General features: G+C 38.2%; 1 protein-coding gene across 1 annotated transcript in view; it reads left to right on the top strand.

The window, feature by feature from the left end:
• Window positions 1-403: 403 nt before the first annotated feature.
• The window catches only part of LOC111869755 (exportin-5), a 30333-nt gene continuing 13288 nt past the window's right edge, over window positions 404-17448 (top strand). Inside the window, exons 1-10 of the mRNA XM_023861497.2 lie at window positions 404-920; window positions 3677-3907; window positions 4602-4916; window positions 6822-6974; window positions 8637-8888; window positions 10157-10432; window positions 10908-11339; window positions 14248-14440; window positions 15434-15681; window positions 16009-16272. Of these exons, the coding sequence (XP_023717265.1) occupies window positions 645-920; window positions 3677-3907; window positions 4602-4916; window positions 6822-6974; window positions 8637-8888; window positions 10157-10432; window positions 10908-11339; window positions 14248-14440; window positions 15434-15681; window positions 16009-16272 (2640 nt within the window). The 5' untranslated portion in view covers window positions 404-644. The remainder of the gene's footprint in view (window positions 921-3676; window positions 3908-4601; window positions 4917-6821; window positions 6975-8636; window positions 8889-10156; window positions 10433-10907; window positions 11340-14247; window positions 14441-15433; window positions 15682-16008; window positions 16273-17448) is intronic.

Genomic DNA, 17448 nt, shown 5'->3' with positions numbered 1-17448 from the left:
TCGAGACCTGCGTGTAGTTACTGCAGACATTCGTAGAGGCAGTAGTTACCGTGTTGCCCTTTCCCCTATTCAAGATTCCACCCCCTGGTTGGAATCATGCAATCCGGCAACCTGGTGACATTAAATGTAGGTAGCTACCACGAAAAAAAAACAAAGTTTCTGAAATGTAGGTGCAGATTATAGTTCACGGGTATCATAGTTATTGTATACATTGTACGTATAAGGGATGGGTCATAACAACCGCGCCTAGCACTGTGGCCTTCAGTGTTGTACTGTGCATTATCATATACAATTGTACACAGTTNATTCGCTGTACAAGTTGAACAGAATTGGTGATAAACAGCATCCTTCCACAATACCAGAGAGAATTATACTTGCAGGTTCTGAATGTGGCAACAGAGCAGGCAAAGTATGTGCCGTACTCTGTGATATATTTGTTGGTAGATTGATTTGTTGTTTGTGAACGATACTTTAAGCGCAGGAATTGTGCTATTAACCGCTATTAACAGTTAGTACATAAATATCAGATTTCAGTTCATAATGTTTTTGGTGCATAAATAAATCCCGTTAACGTTTTGGGTGTTTTTAACTGAAATGTAAGAAGGGACGATTTTTTTGCCGGCATTTGGGAATTGGTTTCATTTATGGTTATGGCTGACATTGCAAAAGTTGCTGAAGAACTGGCTCGTGCTGTCGAGCTAACGATGGATCCATGTTTACCGCAGCAGCAGAGAATGGAAGCATATACGGCATGTGAGCGGTTTAAAGAAACATCTCCGTTATGTGTACAGTGCGGACTGTATCTAGCACAACAGAGTAACTTGTCTCATTTTGTGCGCCATTTCGGACTGCAGTTGATGGAGCATTGTGTTAAGTTTCGATGGAACCAGATGTCACAACAAGAGAAGTTGTTTATTAAGGTAGATTTAATTCAAAATTAGTTATATGCAGGCGGATAAACCTCCCACGATCATTAGTTGGCCGTTTACATTTGCAGGGTTTTAAATTCCAGTACTGCCAGTTAGTATGTTGTTGCACACGGGAAATTACAGCTTGATTTACAGACTTGTTGAATGCAAATTAAAGCAATCTGTGCTGAATGTGATACGCGTCTCCTACCAACACATCAGAGAGCAAGGGTTTGATCTCATTTTTTTCTAGTTCTTGATTTCGTTTGATTTGAATTTCGCTGGTTGAGTTTGCTTGCCATATCTTATGAAAACTCACACTTTATCGTTAATATAACAACGAAGCTAGTTATCGTGTTTTGTAAATTAAGTTCTGATTATTCAAAATCTTTATCTGGTAATGCTGAAATGAAAACAACTGTGTTAATCTAAGAATTATGAAGCCTTTCCATGTCACTTAATTTACTAGGACTGGCAGATGGTGCTTGATACACTTAAGCATTTTAATTAACAAAATTCAACTAGTATACCTTATTGTCTTGTGAAAATGCACCGCATGAACTTTCAGTTGGTAGCAAAAATAATTTGCTAAGAATGTTAATTTTTGATCCATGAAATTTTAATGGTATCTAGTGTGGTGTAAGGTTTGGTTCTTTTAATAGCCTACTCTCATGATTTTGAAAAAAATAGAAGTAGGCTTATGAAATCACCTTGTTGTTTATGTATGTGTTTATGTCTATATGTGTATGCCCCAAGCAACTACCTGCATTATGAAACTTGGTATGTATCTGAGGCTGTCTCAACAGCATACTTCATAAATCCTTCCCATCAGTAATACCTACACAGAAGCCTCTCAGATAGTTGTGATAATAACCCTGATATTACTAGATTGCCTGAACATACAAAAATTGTTTCTGCTTGTCATACAAAGTACTCAAATTGTAGCAAAAGGAAAGTAGATGATTAGTTCTTCCATGATTGAATAAACTGTAGGAATGGATTTGGCTGCCTCACTTCTGTTTACCTTGTCACCTACATGATCCTCTAATATCCCCTTCCTCAGTATCCCATTTGTGTCCTACACACAACAGCCGTACAAACTGTCATGCAGCAGTTGCATTGAAAACTACTAGGTGTTTATAGTCACACATGAAGTAATCTGTGTTTTACTCACAGCCCACCAAGATAACAAATTAGTTCATCTGAAACTGCCTCTGTGGTCTAGTGGTCAGAGTTCCTGACTACAGATCCAGAGGTCTGGGTTCTATTCCTGGTGCTACCAGATTTCCTGAGAAGTAGTGAGTATGGAAAGGGGTCAACTCAGCCGTGTGAGGATAAATGAGGAGCTATTTCAAAGAAATAGTGGCTCGGGTTTAGAAAACCGAGATTAATGGCCTTGGCGATTCATTGCGCTGACCACGCAACACCCTGTGTTCGCCAAAGTTGGCACTAACTTCGCCGACATGTGGCAGCCGCTCAGTCAGTATAGTTCACTTGTGGACTGAGTCATGGAAGAGAGAGCCAAGAATCTAAAAAAGTCAAGAAGATGGGAGGTGGTGAAGAAAACAAAATGGTGTAAGTTTTGCCCAGATGAACTATAGTGACATAATAAACCAAATCCTTTTGTGACATATACTGTGTGTGTCATTGCCTTCTTTTGTTGTGATAGGCAAAGAGAAATGGTACTTGATCACTCTCAGATGTTATATGCACACTGACATTGTTAAGAGATGTAGAATAGATGTTAGCACTGTTGTAAAAGTATATTCATAACGTGAAAAGTTAGACAGTTCTGTCTAGTGTGCCTGGTGAAGATTTTTCTTATTTCAATTAAATGAAATGAAACAAATCAAAACGTATATTCATAACATTGTCATAATGAATAAAAATTTTCATTACCTGATTACAGTTCATGGTAGGAAAACCTGAGTGAGGGGTGGTAAGAATTAAAGTAATCAAGTGCCAAAATTTATTTCGCCACTGGGTGCCAGATGCAAGGGGCATGAAATGTATCAGGCTTCATAATTCTCTTGTAATGCTGCATCCTGTTTCTGATATGTATTTTGTTATTGGTTGTGTTTTTCTCACAGACCACCTGGTGATGATCTGTTTGGGCCAAAACTTGTTGTGACTGGAATAGTATAAATATTTATCATAGTTTTATTTTGAGATAAAAAAAAAGACAGTTGAATTCATTGTAAATTCCATATAAATGAAATTAATTATTCTTCTGGTTAACCAAGTAGTTTTCAATACAATACAAACTTCTGCTAGCATCTGTTAGATTTTTATAAAATGAATTCATCTTTTTAAGCCAGCACTGTAGGTGGTTGTGATTTTTTCATATACCCATAAAAGTAGAGGTAGGTCCCTGTGCTTAACTAATTAATCACTATGCCATGAAGGTGTATGGGGGAGTGGATGTATAAATCCATATTTTCTTGACCTCTGCAGTAGTTGGAGATGAGCGGTTAGCTTCACACCCCAATCACTTTACCCCTGGGAAAAAGCCCCCAGTACCCATTGGATAGGAGGTTGGATGGAACCCAGAGTTGGGCTGGACAACATGGAGAAAAGAAAATTCTTGACCCTACTAGGACTTGAACTCCAACCCCTTGGTCATCCAGCCCGTAGCCAGTCACTATACCAACTACGCTATCCCAGTTCCTGTCACGTAGCCATACTGCTGAAAATTCAGATATGGAAGAATAAAATTTCCACATCAGGTTCTGTTTAGCTTGAATTTTAAATTTGCATGTATCTTCTAGGAAAATGCAATGAAACTCCTGGAGAGAGGCATAGAACCACAGTTGCAAGAACTTGTACATATCAAGGATGCTTTGTCAAGAGTTATTGTGGAAATGATCAAGAGAGAATGGCCACAGCAGTGGTCATCATTATTAGCTGAGCTTCAGAATGCGTGCACACACGGTGGGAGTCAGACAGAATTGGTTCTTTTTGTATTCCTAAGACTAGCAGAGGATGTAGCTCTACTACAGGTAATTATGGTGTACTGGTGGTACCTTCATCTGTTAATAAACGTAGTAAGCCCTGACGATTAACTTGGAAGAACTTCATTATCTAGTAATGAGTGTGGAGAAATGGAATGATTAGAAAGGAAAAACCAAAGAGACTAGGAGAGAAACCTGCTTCATTGCCATTCCAGCCACCGTGAATCTTGCATGAAGGCTTCCTGATATCTCCTGTGAGAGCCAGCATGAAACTGCCTGGGCAGTAGAATGGCCACTGGTGACTAACGTACTTTATCCATAGGACGTCATGATTCACTATGTACTGGTTTCTGTCTTGTACCTTGTAGGTATTTGTATGCATAATCTGCTACAGTGTTTCTGATGCAGGCATGTCTGGTGCTTTCATAGTAGTGATATTAGAAGGTTTGTAGCCACACTGGACAGTCCACACCAAACAGTGCCCGTAATAGTGCAGTGTGGCAGATGTTGGCAATAGTGGCAATGGCCGTAATGGTGTGATTGCAGCCCTGGCAGCAGCAGCTGTAGGAGTACATTTATAGGTGTATCAGTTGTGGCTACTCATGCCTGGGCAACTACAATCTTATTTCAGTTGAGACATAGTATAGAAGACTATAGCATTGAGACATGATTTGGTGTTGTCATAATTTATAATGTTGAACCAATGATAAAAGTACTTGTTCTTAAAAGGTTACTGTTTCAGACCTTGGAATCACACCAGCGTCGTCGAGACATCTACCAAGCACTCACAGCCAACATGGGAGAAATATTTGCTTTCTTTCGCCACCTTATTCTTGAACATTTTCATGCCATTAAAAGACTGCATGAAGAGAGTCAGGAATCAGAGTTGAAAATGCATGCACGTGTAGTGCAGGTTGTACTTCTGACACTCACTGGCTTTATTGAATGGGTTTCCATCAATCACATCATGGCCAATGATGGACGGCTTGTACAGATACTCTGCCTTCTTCTGGAAGATGAGAGGTTTCAAGCTGGAGCTGTGGAGTGTCTGCTTCAGGTTGTGACTTATTTCTTCTGAAGTATATTTGGAACTGTACATGTTCATTAAAAATGCAGCACCACTTGTGTTTATGGTGGATGGCTTCTTAGCACTAATTGTTCTGGAAATTGACTGAACTATGCATTTGTGATTACAGAGTAAACATAAGAATTGTGTTCATTTTTAAGCTGTTATGAAATATTTTGTCAATTTCATGAGGACTTGAGTGCCCCTCTGTTAAGCATATTTACAGTGTTAGTTGTTCCAAGTGTTGGTTGATTGGTTATTTCATGGCACTCTATCGACTACAGAGATTATGTAGCTTCAGGTGTTCATACAGAGATATCAGAATGTGACATGAAAAGAATATACTTATGGCTTATATGACAACTAGTATATGCCCAGTATACATAATTTATGGCAAATTCATATGCAAGATTCACCAACACAACATTCTGATATGACATACTTAAATTAATACACTTAAAATAAAGTAAAAGAATATTTCTTGTTCCTTTTTCCCCTCCTGCAATGTATGTACAGAACAAAGTTAGTTTATTTAAGAAACATGAGCATACAGTGATTCAGAATTCATGTAAAGTGGACATACAATATATGTGAGCTTTAAACCGTCAATGTAATCAGGATAATGGGATTTTGGACTTTTTTTAAACCATCACCATAAACTAACTGCATGCAGCATAATTGATCTACCTTTTATGGGACCCCAAAGAGGCATCAGCCTCTCTCCGCCACAGATATTTGAAAAACTTGAAATTTCAAGAAGCAAACTAATTCTTTTTCAATTATTCTTTCCTGGATATTGTAGGGCCATCAGTAAATGTAGTTTTAAATCTGTTAATTAAACATAAGTTTGCAATAACCTCCCCCCCCCCACAAGAAAAAATAATATTTTGGTGGCACCCATGTTGTCTTCATTTTACATGTTTTCTGGTGATTACCATAACAGTGCTACTTATATGTAAAATTGAGAATTCTGAAACACATAAACACAGGAAAAGAGCTGACGTACACACATACACATACTTGGAGTATTAAAGGACAGATTCTTCTGTTAGTCAACTTCATCATCGGCATGACTCTGAAATGTTGTCACCCGGAGGTTGGGGTGAGGTTATTCTTACCTTGCCTTAACAATTATTAAGTCAGGTCACTCTGTTGTTATACTGAGTTACTATGAAAGAAATAGACACTTTCAATGTTTTATAGAAACCAAAGTATTATTGATATAGCCAAAATAAAGGTTTTTTTTTTGGTATATGTCTTTAAGTTTATATGACTAAGTTACAAGTGTTCTATGTGTGAGCCTTTTGTCACACAACAGATATCAATACGACAATGCAATTCATTCCAAACACACAGGAGCATGTCCTCGTCAAGACACTCACAGCATCTGTTGTGATGCATTGCTGTAGATCGTTTACAATTACAGGAAGTGGAGGAGCAAAACTCTGTCTTTTATATATTCCCACAATAAAAGATCAGGAAGTGTTAGTTCCGGACTTCTTGGGGACCAACATGTCAGTGCCATGCTCTGGTCTGTTGAGCGGTGTGTCATACAAACTTAAAGACATATACTGAAAAACCATGTAAGTATTTTGGCTATATCAGTAATATTTTGGTTTCTATGAAACATCAAAAGTGTCTATTTTTTATAGTGGGAAATTTTGTAAAATTGATGCAAATCATATTTCAGACATTTTTCTTTGGCTTGATCTCTGAAATTTAGAATGATCATGCAAACAAATGATTAACTTTTGTTTTGTGTTGTCCTCTTACTTGCTTTCTGCAATAAACATTAACTTTTGTTTTGTGTTGTCCTCTTACTTGCTTCCTGTAATAAATGTACAAAATGATCCGATATGTAGACACTTTCTTCACACAATATACTTTTGCGAGCAGGTAGTCAGTCGGAAGGGTCGAGTAGAAGAGCGCATGCCACTGTTGGTATTGTTCAGTGCAGAAGTGATGAGGTCTATTTTTAAGGCTGCTGATGTTGCATCAAGTAAATCGCTTGATGAACGCCACTATCACTTCTTAAAGAGGCTGACATTGGTGAGTGCTTAATTACCAAACATAAGTATGATTTTCTTAAGGGGCACTATACAATTGAACTTTGTTATAGCAATGTTAGTTGTAAGGAAATCTTGGCTATAGTGTGTATAACATTGAGTGGTACTAATTACACCTCCATACAACACATGCTTTTCCACCTCTCTTAGACATGTATGAATTGTAACAGATGTTACATCTGTGAACCAAGCAGACATTTAGAAGTACACATTACAGAGCACAAATATAACCTGGCCCAAGGCCTGCCTGAAAAATAAAAATTAGTCCAAAATGCTTTTGAAGGCCACAAAATATGCTGGAAAGAAGTAAGTGTCTTTCAGATTGAACCAAGCACCACACACAGGAAGTACAAGGAATCAGCCTACATGTGTCTGGTAGATCATCCGATCAGTCAAACCCAGCTTGGACATCTCTCCCACCTGGATTCCCATTATCGCAGCAGAAGCCAGAAAATTACATGTGAAAACTGAATTTTTATATTGGTACCATACAGAGAATTCATATCTTTAGTGATAATTTCTATTTTGACGGTACTTTGATTTCAAGGACAATAACCTTTAAATAGTGGCTTGGCATAGGAGCATGTAGAGTGTTCCCCCCCCCCCCCATAATCTTGCAGCTGGGTTTGTGCTTTGCTTGATTTATGTATCCTATCTTGTGTTGGTGCCCAGGGATAGGGACTGGCTCTATCGAATGCTCCCTACTAAGTGGTTTCCACCTGAAAACGGAGACAGCATCCAGTCTCTGATGTGTGTTTTAAATAAAAACAGGACAATAGGTAGTGTCAAGAAACACAGTAATTTTGATCACCATTTCATTTATAATGACAACTAGTTCTCACCCCACTTCTTTGCATATGCAGTGAAAAATATAACAGGACTTTCTCATATTCCCTGTGTCAGTGATCCTATTAAAACGATACTTAGTGTGTGTGAATACCCTAACTTTTCAGTACCCTCAGAAAATATTAATTTAATATTCAAGTAATGTGTGCACATCATTAAAGCTATAATTTGTTAGTGTGATATCTAGTTTACATTCAAAGTGAATTTTAATGCTCTTCAAAATGTTCTGTGTATTTCTTCTGGAACCCTGATTTAATTCCTTCGTTGGTTAGTGTGATGCTCATTTATGATGAATTTCTCAAGTCCCTTGTATGATGTTATAACTGAGTTTGACTGTACTTCTGTTAATGCTAGATATTCATGTACTTTGTTCACAGAATCATTTCAAGTAGAGATGTGTCTTCAAGTGCTCTGCCTCCACCATTACAGAATTTCCTGTGTAGCATTTTGTCTATCTGATAGCAAAGAAATAATTGAAAATTGATGTTTGCTGAGTTCACCAATATACTAGATATTCTCAGAAAGGTTCTTCATGTTTACTTTTGAGAAATAAAGTATGAAATGAACTTGATAAGACTCTGTAACACTTCATATTGAGTGGGAATTTAAAGGAACTAATAATGAACATCTTTAAGTGCTAGAATTGTTTGAAGTGTAATTACATACAATAACACTGGTGAACATATTTTAAATTAAATACTAAAAATGTTTGAAGCATGATTACATATGACAGCACTGGTGAACATTGTTTAAGTTAAAGTGCTACTAATACGTATTGAGTTTACATTTTTTGTTGCAGGTATTGACAGGACTTGGAACACAACTTTGCATGCTATGGGGCAAAGACGATGGACTGAATGTTCGTCCACCTCATTTTTCCACTTACTTAGATGCTATTCTGACATTTAGTCGGCATCCCAGTCTTACTTTGGTTTATTATGCAAATTCACTGTGGATGTCATTCTTCAAACATGAGCAGATCTCTAAAGACAAAGTTTTCCGTACATTTATTCCAAAATGGGTGGAATGCACTGCTCCCAAGATTACAAGGGTACGTATCTGTGACTCAGGGTGAAATTAAGTTTTGAAGGTTATGTTCTTTATAACATAATATGCAAGAAATTTTTGTAAAATTGAAAACACCCATAATGTTGCCATAATTCATAGAAAATTGTGTACTGAGATTTCAGTGTTGAGTCACATCTAAAACAATCTGAATAAAAGTCCACTGTGTTACTTCAAGAATATCAGACTTCCCTTTTCTGAAAATGTAGCTGTAAAAATACTGAGTAGTCATCCTGAAGAGAATAGATTCCACACAGATTGTTAACTTGTTGTAGTAGTAACAGCGTCATAAGATGATAATGAATTTCTGATTACTGTTCTTTGTGTCCTGACTACAACAGAAATTTAGTTTCAAATAGATGTTTTGTGAAGATTTCTGAACTGATATCAAGTCATTTGTTATACCATTTATGAGTGAGCTGTTTATCTGTGATGCATTACTTGAAGGTTGTGTGTTTAGACAAAATCCGATGAGAACTGAAGATGTATGAAGTATTTTATCAGCAAAACAAAGTGGGGACCCATCAAGGGTTATGCTTCATGTGAGGATCAAATCAGACAGACAGTGGTAGTTCAGACATTTTGGCCATTAACAAATTGGAACACATGCCAGAATATGTGCATGCCTGAGATGTATTCATAGGAAGCACATGCAAGTTTCAGATTTTCTAGATCAAACCAAGAAGAAGAAGAATGCTTCAGTCTCACTCCAAACACCAACTTTTTAGTCTTGAAATCCAAGAATTTTCAGATAACTGCCGCTGGTTTGCGCAGTAACACGCACACTGCTTGAGTGATCAGAAAGATAATGGTTGGTAATCCTGGCATGAAGTATCTGTCGACAAAATTTGTCACTCTTCCTCTTTCTGCCAACATGGCCCCAGAATTCAATTTGTTTAATACAATGATTTATGACAAATTTGGGTAAATAAATTATCTGATAATGAAAGGAATAAGTATTACACTTTAATGCGTTATGAAAAATGGTTAATGTTATAGATTGTGATTACAGTGAAAGAATATCGTCCAGTAGAGGAAGTTCTCGTTTTCATCTCAAATTGAAACCCAGTTTTTCACATGTCTAGTTCACAGTTTAAAAACGTATTTTTTGTTCTGTTGTCCAAAAATAATGATAATATCTCATTTGAGGAAATAGCCTATTGAAATAGATGCTGTATATCCCTATTCTATATTCTGTTTGAACTTGTATTAATTTTCTTGTATGTGAAAATTATCAGCATGTTGTCTTTTTAGGTCAGTTATCCATCATCGCGGTGCACTAATATCCGTGAAACTGGTGCTTATGCATGCCTAGATTATGATAGTGAGGAGGAATTTGCGCAGTTCTTCCACCAATGCCGGTCAGAACTGCTTCAGACGTTTAGGCAAACCACATTAGTAGCACCATTAGTAACATTTTCTTATGTACAACAATGGTTGGCCACCAGGATACAAAAATCCATGGCAGAACAAGGCACTGAATGTAACTCCCAGTCACCAACATATCTAGAGTGGGAGGCCTTATCACAGGTAATACTGTTTAGTCATACATATACAGTCAGAGGTTTTGTTTTCAGTTGTGTTATGTGCATTGAAAACTCAATTCAATGACTGGGAGATTATATATGTAAAAACTGAAATATGGTAAATCTGAAATAGATTAAATTAAGTTTGATGTAATTGGTATGGTATTATTGAAATAAACCCCAAAAGGAGGGAGGATGTTATATTAAACATGGATTCGGCTGTGTAAAACTTTTCTTTAGTAAAATTTTGCACATGAAGTGATAGTAATTATATACTAACACATTTTGCAGTGAAACTCCAATTTAAGGTTTGTTTGGAGAACAGTAGACTTAAACATTAAACTGAGAAACATCTTAAATGGATCATGTTTAACAGAATATTGATTTTGGATCATTAAAATTGATTGTTAAATGAGGTAGAATCTTAAATCAAGAAGTATTAGATGAGGGGTTTCACTATAGATAATTTTTGTTTTTAGATACTCGAGAGTGTTCTAAGTCGGATCCTCGTTCCATCAGAGCGTCCAAGTGTGACTTCCGGGTTGCGACTTCTAGAAATCTGCCTCAATTACGAGCCATCAGACCCCTTATTACTATCCACTCTTTTATCATGTGTCTCAGCATTGTTTGTATTTCTGAGCATGACAACAGCTGAGCGTTCAGCCAATCTTCTTCCACGAGTTTTGGATAAAATCTTCGCAGCATTAGTGTTTACTCAGCCAGGTCAAGGGAAAGATAGTCGCAGTAGAGTTGTGAAGAATGTTCGTATGCATGCAGCCAGTCTCATGGTAAAAATCGCCCAGAAATATCCACTGCTCTTGCTTCCTGTATTTGATCAAGTGTATGCAACAATTCAGGGACTAAGCAAAGATCCAGAACAGCTTTCAAGATTGGAGAGAGTGACTTTGCAGGTATAGTGTGCTCGTTTCTGTATTTCTCCTGCAAGCTTGTAATTGTATTTACCATGAGCATTTAATTTCACAGTTTTGGTGTACAATGTCAGAGGTCAGTAACAGACTAATTCATTGTGGAGGAAGGGTTGTTAGCAAAATTAAGATTAAACTCTTTTGGCTGTCAATAGATTTTCTACACACAATACAGCTACCATCTCTTCTGGGAGACAAAATCTACAAAATTTTGGTTAGAAAACTTTAGAGGCATATAGTTACAGGGACATTTAAGATGGATCATCAAACAGTGGGTTGGTCATAAACTGGGTTGTAATAAAAGCAAACATTATGTAAGTTCATGAACTCTGGAATGCCTGCACATTGCTCAGGAAAGACCCTTATTTTTGTCAGAAGTCGTTAAGGCCAGATTTATATTTCTCTTGCATGGTTGGGCTGAAAGTCAAAATGTTAGTCAGCTAGCTGTGAGGGACGTCCAAGAAGTGAGGCAGTACAATTATATGCTGCAGACATTTTATTCAAAAATACTGAATATGAAACTGCTAAGAGGTAATGCTACTGGTCATTGTTTACATGTAGCAAGTCAATCAAAGTGGCAGTGCCACTAAGGACATGGTCCAGTATGGCAGTCCATCCGCCAGTTCATTGCCTGCTTGAAATGGAACTAAAGCATGTGAATTTCATTGAGAGTTTGTGTATATCTGTAGAGAGAATGTGATGTTAAAGAAACAGATTTGTTTTTGGTATAATTGATTCATGACAGTGTGGTGGTGTTGCATGGGATTGCCACACAGGTGGTTGCAGTGCATTCAGTGGGAAGTGTCGGAGCATCTGTCCCACAGCCCAGACTTGGCCCCATCCAACTTTCATTTGTTTGGACCTTTAAAGCAGCACCATTCTGGAAACATTTAGACAAATGTGATGTTCAGCATGAAAACAATCTTTGGTTTTCAGGGTTGAGCCCACACTTTTACTGCAAGGGAATGTATAAACTCATGTGATGATAGGAAGAATCCATATTAGGTGGGTCCCATGTCGTCATGTCATGGTGCGTCCTCAGGTTGCAAATGGAGGACACGCCCTTTGGGTATGGAGGGTCACTGGGAATATATTGAATATGCAGTCGTGGACAGTTAACAAGAGGTGGTCCTCCATCTTGGGGGTTGGACAAGGGGGTAACAACTCCTCACCATCAAAATAATGTTGTTACCAAAGATCACAAGAAGCAACATAGACTGAGGGTGTTTGAGAACAGGATGTTGAGAATATTTGTACCGAAGAGAGATGAAGTGACAGGAGGTTGGAGGAAAGTGCATAATGAGGAGCTTCATAACTTTTACTCTTCTCCAAGTATAATTAAAATGATTAAGCAAAGGAGGATGAGATGGGCAGGTCATGTAGCACGAATGGGGTAGAAGAGGAATGCATATATGATATTGGTGGGAAAGCCAGAAGGAAAGAGACCACTGGGAAGACCAAGACGTGTGTGGATGGACAGTATTAAAATGGATCTCGGAGAGAGAGGAGGGGATGAATTGGATTGATCTGGCTCAGGATAGGGGCCATTGGAGGGCTCTTGTGAACACAGTAAGGAACCTTCGGGTTCCATAAAATGCTGGGAAGTTCTGGAGTAGCTGCACAATTGGCAGCTTCTCAAGAAGGGCCCAGCTCCACGAGTGAGTGTGCGATGGGAAGAATGTCTTAACAGGCAAGACAGTTGTGTTGCGAAACAGTACAAACACATGCCTTGATTGCCATACTAAAATACTACAATTAAAAGACATTATATAAAAATTTGTGGCACCCTACTTTTCAGACCACCCTCAGAATGAGCAAACTCTATGAAGCATTGTTTTACTTGAGTGAGAAGTTAATGGCCCTCAGCTAATCAAGAAATGTTCTGCCTTTGTAACCCTAGGATTTATTTGCCATGTTTAGAAGAGAACCATGTTATGCCTGTCTTGAGCTAGATGAATCCAACCATCACTGTCATGTGATTGCTCTGAGATCTATTCTAATATTATCCTGTGTACCCCACGTGATCTCATCCCATAATGTTTTCCAACAAAAATTTGTATGCATTTCTCATGTCATGCATGCTACATGCTTCATCCATTCAGCCTCATTGATTTGGTCACCTTAATACTATTTGATGAAAAGTACAAATTGTGAAGCTCTTTATAGTGCAGTGTTCTCAGGCTTTCTGTTACATCCTTGCTCTTAGGCCCAAATAATCTTAAGCATCCTCAATATCTGTTCCTCCATTAGGTTGAAATGTCAAATGTCACTCCCATATAAGCAACATAAAAATTATAGTTTGTATGTTGTAATGTATATGTTTTTAGGTAGAAGACAGGAATACAAAATATTCCAGACTGATTAATAGAAAGCATCCTCCAAGTTTGTTCTGCTCTTAATTTCTTTGAAAGAATAATTTTTAGTACTTTATTGTCATTCCATAATGTTTGCACTTGGCCACATTTTCAAAAGATACACAAAACTGCCTCTTCCATTATGTCTATTCTGCATTCAAAATATCTGTGGTATGACAGAAATTGAAGAAACATTTATACACTTGATGTAATGTATGTAGTATAATGGCATATTCATTGCAGTTACAAAATACATCATTCTAGAGGTAATGCTCCAGGGAGGTACTCAGTTCAGATCTTGGCTGGGGCACCAACTAACCTGACTGAAGTTATTCATGGTTTTCATCAGTTCCTCCATACAAATGCATGGTGATATTTTAATTAGGGTATGATTGTTTCCTTCCAAATACTTTCCAGTTGATAGTCATCCTGTTCTATATAATTTAGATACACGACAGCATCATTAAATAACACCACAAAAATCATTGCAGTTGTTATAACATGAGTTTTCTTATGGAATTTCTTGTAATGTGAAATAGGAAGCTTTGCTTCTGCTCAGCAACCATTTCTGTGACTATGAACGTCAGACAAGGTTCATCGGTGAGGTGATTGGTTCTGGTGCTGAGGAGTGGATTATGTTGAGTTCTAAAGCATTCAAGAGTCCCCGAGACTTCATGACATTCGTTGGCCTTGATCGTCCCCCAGTAGAACCCAGCAGTGATGATCTGAATGGTCAGTTCTAGTATCCATATATATGTATCCACTGGCAGTGTAATTTGATGTTGATAGTAATAGATTTAATTGTCTTCGCTTCAAGTTTTGACTGGTACAGTAACAATAAATAATTACTGTGTTTAGAAGTAGTGAAAATTAAGTCTTGAATTGTATGATAATATAGCATTGCAAAATATGTAACTTGAGTTAAGTTTGTCAAATGCTAACTAACAACATGGCTTCTGCTTTATTCTCTGATAGCTGTTGTATAGGAAAAAGTATAAATACCGCTCAGGTTCATAATCTTAAGTACAAATACAGTGACGTTATGAGACTTCGGTTACGTCTGACAGCTTTCACTTCTCGATGTTCCATTTAATTTACTGTTTCCTGATGCAGTCAGATTAGTTAATTTAAAAGCACATTGTTCACTGTGTTCTTGTGTGTTCCATTTCCAAAGTTTATTAAAACTGCTATACTTCAGACATTGGGCCTGTTTCCATCTTTTTGTGAACAGGATACAAAAAAGAATATCTACTCCATATGGCCCTGGGGCTTGACTCAGCCTCTAACAGAAATGAATACCAGGATCTTCCTGGGGGTCAAGGATGGCCGGTGCGTAAGGCTGGCACCCTTACTGTCATCTATGAGCCAATTGTCTAGAAAATGTGGAAACCTCAACGTCTCACAACTCTATGGATCTCCATGGCCTGTTACAGGGATACCTTTACTTTTACTTGTTTTTTTCTTTCTTTTTACTCCATTGGGCCCTTCATAGAGTTACTCATCTGGTCCATTGTTTGAGAGTAGCTGTACTAGCGACCCTAATAGTCCTATGGTTTTCTTTCATGTCCTGTACGCCTGAAAAAACTGAACCAATTTCTGATACATAGTGGTTCTATTATTCTTGAACGATAGACAAAATACAAATCGGTGGTTTAAACAGAATCACTTAATTATGTAAGTACAGTGTTCTGTCAGTATAAAGGATGTTTTGATTTGTATCTACAGGACAGAATCGGTCTCACATACTGTTTTATGTGAACCTGTTCCTGGCGGTTGTGAAACGATGTTCATGGCCAGAAGATCCAGATCGAGCTGCTCGTGGAGGTTTTGTAATGGCTCATACTGAAACAGGCAATCCATTATGTCGTAACCCAGCAGCATCTCATGTCATCCCACTCGTCCCACATTTCCTGACACTGCTTAAAGTTTTTAATGGACTATGGACACCAGATGCTCTTTCTGCTCTCTCAGAAGTGAGTCTTGCTAAACTGCATTTGTGTGACATAGGTTTTAGTATTCTTCTGAATTACAGTAAATAAGTTAGATAATTTTTATAAACTAAACAACCATTCATCCTTACTGTTATGTGTGTTGCCATACATTACAGAATAGCACTTGATTTTTTTCTTTTGCGAAAGAGTGTAAGAAAATTGACTTTCACAAGTAAGAATTCTGATGCCTTAAATTCTGAATGTCATACATTCATTGAAATTTTCTCCAAATTTTAGAATCTGTACTTTGTTATGTTGTATTGATCAGCTCTAACTTTGTTTTAAGATCATTCTTTTCTTTGGATGTAGGGTTATCGTGGAGCACATATGATGTTGGAAGTGGAGAGATCGAATGTTCTTGGAACCCCTTGCAGTGCATCATTTGTGGATCATATAGATGTTTCTCATCCAAGGGCCCAAACACCACTGGAACGCATGCAGCATTTTCTGACAATGGTCCATGACACTACATATCATATACTGGGGAACATGGGCCCAAGTCTTGGTAGAGACTTCTACCAGATGGAAGATCTTGTTCCAAACATGTTGATGACAGTGTTTTCGAATTTAGATGTGAGTATTAAGCTTAATGGACCCCAGCACTAGATGGAGGTGCCATCAGAATAATTAAAGATTAAAAGCTGAACAGCCCTCTGTACGTGCTGCCACATCAGAAATGAATTCCTTCATCTTTGGCATGTGAACTGAGGCAAGGAAGATTAAAGGACAATACTAGAGGTATTAAACACAAATATTCGAAATGAGTGAGGAATTACCAGTAAAAAATATTTCTGTTTCCAACTGCATCCCTTCAGTTGGTAGCTGAAGTTGTGCAACATTTCTTCAACAAGAACAGCTCTCTTGGAGTGTATTGAAGAACTTTGGTAGAATTTTATTTCCAAGGGCAGATCTTTTCGGTGGCATTTTATTTGATTCATAAATGGTTTAGGTTTATGGTAGCTCAGTCAGTCTAATGACCAGGCTATGGCCAGATGACCAAACAGCCGAAGTTAGATTCCTGGTGGGGATGAGATTTTTCTCTTCTTAGCATGCAGACGTGCTGTGGGACCTACCCAGCCTTCTGTCTGATGGGTAGTAGGGGGTCTTGTACTGGAGGTAATGCTGCTAGGGTGAGAAGCTGACCACTCATAGTATTGTACTTCAGTAAGGACAAGGACAACATCTTTACCTTTGCATTATACTTCAGAAAACTAGTTTATAATTTTGTTAACCTGTAAGGTGAATGGCTAGTTGATCTTCCTGCAACTCTTGATGCAGGTTAGTAGAATCCACTGCCCTCCCCCCCTTTTCGCTTAGTGGGGTGTGGAGTCCAACTGAGTCCACTTGGCACGGCGGCCACTGATTGGCCTATTGTAGCCTGCCTCGGGTGATTATGATGATGGAGAATTTGGTGGAATAAAGATTGGCAGGGGAAACTGAAGTACTCAGAGAAAACCCTCCCCAGTGCCACTTTGTCCACCACAAATCCCACTTGACCAGACCTGGGATTGAACCCGGACCGCTGCAGTGGGAAGCCAGCACCTAACCGCTTGAGTTATGGCGTGGCTATGCACAGCCCTTCATTTTGTTAATATTATCTTGTGTTTAACTCTCTGACTGGCGCGGGCGTGTTTTAACGCCCGGACGATGCCAGCCGTTCCCTGGCGTTGGCGTGTTTTAACGCTTTGACAATCTCTTCCCTTCTTTGCTCTCTTGGCACTCATTAACCAAAGACATATATATGATAGT

Source organism: Cryptotermes secundus, unplaced genomic scaffold, assembly GCF_002891405.2.
Source record: "Cryptotermes secundus unplaced genomic scaffold, Csec_1.0 scaffold93, whole genome shotgun sequence".
Lineage (NCBI taxonomy): Eukaryota > Metazoa > Arthropoda > Insecta > Blattodea > Kalotermitidae > Cryptotermes > Cryptotermes secundus.
The sequence above is the reverse complement of the archived record's forward strand: the minus strand, read 5'-3'. Positions and strand labels throughout refer to the sequence as shown.